Genomic DNA, 3,151 nt, shown 5'->3' with positions numbered 1-3,151 from the left:
CGTGTGCTCTTCCGATCTGATCGCCCAAGAGTACGCACTTTCTTTCCATACAACTTTTACTTAAGAATCCAAGTTTGAGCATTAAAAGCTGCTTAAGCTATTCCTTAGAGTTTGAACTAAGAGTTTGTCAAGTTTCAATTTAATACTAACACTAATTATATTTTAAACATTAAATAGGTAAAAACAGGCAGTTAAGAGTCCCACACAGTTCTTGGGGCGTATACATTCTTGATTTATTCCAATATCCGTTACATTTAGTCTTTTGCGAACGTTTCGGCTTTTATCAAGCCATCTTTAGTTCAAGCTGAAAAAAAAAACAATCCCAGATTGTTTCTCTCTTAAATATTAAGGATTCCGCTTCAGAAAAGGTAACCGACAGTGACTCATCCTACTAGGAACGAGGATTATTTATTGCTCTCGCACGTTATGACATTATTGCGCTGAAGATGACTCTAAATGAGTCGAAACGTTCGTATACTTTATATTATTAATGTAACTTAATGTTATAATACAAAAACTTTGGGCACCATAAGAACCGCTCGTGACTGTCATTGGCCAGTTTTGCGTTTAAGTTTTAATTGTAATGTTTAATTGCAAATCTCTTTATTTTAATTAAGCGACCTTACCCACGTTCACCTCCCTTCTTCACAGGAAATCGCATAGGTCCGAAAGCCGAGTCACAGGGATTAAATTCCTTGACCAAACAGGACCAACATATTACAGGACCAATAATATTAAAATTCGATACATTTAAATAATAAGATTGACTTTGTCGTATTTTTTGCGAGTTTCAAAAGTTCTTAATTTAAAAAATTAAAAATTAGAAATTAGAACAAGAATATTTTTATATTAAATTCGATTAAAATTAAACGGAATTGAAAATAAAATTAATATTTAGAATCTCTAAATATTTTATTTGAACTTAAAATTAATTACAATTAACTATGACAATATATATTATGTTTTATTTTTATCTTCAAAACTCGCATTTATTTATAATTTTTTTTAATGCTTATAGGTATGGAAACAGTTATTAAAAGCTATAAGTACACAAAGTCACTTATTTCTTGATGTACAATTATAATTAAAAAAATCGACGACAAAAGTGTGCAATTATACATGAAATGCCCCATATATATATATTCTTTTTACACGTATAGGGAATATATGTATGAATAAAAAGGGAATAAAAAATATTTAGTTCATTAAAATCAAAGTGTTGTTTATGTGCTGTTTTCTTTAAGAATAATACAATGAATTTCAGCGTTATCATTGATGAGAAATATTGTACCACTTGACACTTGTCATGATTGAAGAAAATGGCAAGTATTATAGTCAGGGCCACTTCAACCATCTCCGATTAACTTAATCGGCTGATTAACTCAGTTGCAGTGCTAACGTGCAGAAAACACAGATTGGTATAATAGAATAAGACAGAAAATGGTTCTTTATAATCTTCTTATAACATTTGATTGAACATAGCATCTTATTTATTTTAAAAGCTTAGTATGAATGAAATTATTAATTTTCTATTATTATTTAAATACAAAAGTTATGATCTTATTGTTAGAAAAAACCGACAAAATCAAATCTAATAAGCTTACGTATGAATTGTCTAAAAATTTTTTATAATAATTTTTTTAAAGAAAGATTTGTAATATTAAAATAATGCTTTAATAATGCTATTAGAAAAAATTTATTTAACTTAAAATACAACATAAAATTAATCGGTATGTATAAATATATGTATGTTTTATTCAATTTAAAAATATATAATAATAATAAAAGCAAAAAAATAAGTTTATTACAAACAAGACAATAAACATTTAAAAATTGCATACATACATGAAATCCATACACACATATATATGTATATTAAGCTTAATTTAATTAATATTCCCTCTGTACATAGTTTGTACAACACAAATGTTAATACAAATTAGATTTTCGTCGGTTTTTTACAACAATAAGATCATAATCCTCGTATTCATCAAATAATATAAAATTAATAATTTCATCCGTATTGAATATTTAAATTAAATAAAATGCTATGATCGATCAAATATCATAATTATGAAATCATGAGGAAACACTCTTTCTGTCTTATTCTACAATAACGTGTATGTGTCTTCTACGTTGGCGACATTGCAGCATTGAATTATTAAGTAATTCGGCCGATTAATCCGAGATCCGAGGGTCGAAATGACCCTCAGTCACATTTAAGTGTATCTAACGTGCTTTTGAAAGATAAATGGAACGTTCTCTGCTGTACAATCGCAAAGAAAATCGGCATTATGTTCGCATTAAACATACTGCTTGTGCTGTGTTCGGTCCATCCCCTCGTCAACGGCCGGGTGGGTTTTCACGGATTTTCTTTTCACGATTTGAAGGAGTCAGAGTCAACAAATAATGCAAACAACAGTATAGTTGACGGTTGGATCACTCAACCTCTCGACCACTTCAATCATCGGGACAATCGCACTTGGTCGATGGTAATTATTATTAAATTTGTCACCAAACAGCTTGTTCTACTTAATACATTTTTTTTACTTAACACAACTTGTTCTACTTAATACAAAATTTTTTTTTGACTTAACAATAGTCGATTGCTGTATAGCGTTACAAGGAAAACTCCGCATTTCTGAAGAAAGACGGTCCTATCCTAATCATGATCGGCGGAGAATGGAACATAACAAATGGGTATTTGGAAGCTGGATTAATGTACGAAATCGGCGTAAAATATGGCGGTTTGATGTATTATACCGAGCATCGATTCTACGGACAGAGCAAGCCAACAAAGTATACATATAATCCATATACATATAGTTCTTTTATTGATTAAAATTTAGCCGACCTTTTAATTAATTTGTTATTGTACATAAGAGAAGGGGAAGGGCAAATAGTGACGGATTTTTTCCTCTCTCTCTTACAAGCTAATTTCAAGATATTGATATTCAAGATTAACAAGATATAATTTTTCACTAAAACAGTCAAAGATGGGCATCTTAACCAAGCCAAAGTCGGATTACCCTAATTAAGTAAAAATTTACTAATTTTTGACCAAAAAAATGTTGAAAAAGTTAAATAGTGTTTCAAGTCCAGTGTACAGGTCGAATATTACGTAATTTTGACCTACAAAATCCTATGAAAG

General features: G+C 29.8%; 1 protein-coding gene across 2 annotated transcripts; it reads left to right on the top strand.

Annotated features, from left to right (window-relative positions):
* The first annotated feature begins 2,217 nt into the window (after positions 1-2,217).
* LOC105457192 (thymus-specific serine protease-like) lies at positions 2,218-3,088 on the top strand. 2 transcript variants are annotated; one of them, XM_011701713.1, is made up of 2 exons: positions 2,218-2,492; positions 2,618-3,088. In XM_011701713.1, exons 1-2 carry the CDS (start codon positions 2,295-2,297, stop codon positions 2,840-2,842), a joined length of 423 nt encoding a protein of 140 aa, XP_011700015.1. In that variant the 5' UTR covers positions 2,218-2,294; the 3' UTR covers positions 2,843-3,088. The 2 variants fall into 2 exon arrangements, with proteins under 2 accessions (XP_011700015.1, XP_011700023.1); XM_011701721.1 differs by having other exon boundaries at positions 2,603-3,088.
* The last annotated feature ends 63 nt before the right edge of the window (positions 3,089-3,151 follow it).

Source organism: Wasmannia auropunctata, unplaced genomic scaffold, assembly GCF_000956235.1.
Source record: "Wasmannia auropunctata unplaced genomic scaffold, wasmannia.A_1.0 LD336103.1, whole genome shotgun sequence".
In the NCBI taxonomy this organism is placed as follows: domain Eukaryota; kingdom Metazoa; phylum Arthropoda; class Insecta; order Hymenoptera; family Formicidae; genus Wasmannia; species Wasmannia auropunctata.
This window is presented reverse-complemented; position numbering and strand designations above follow the sequence as displayed.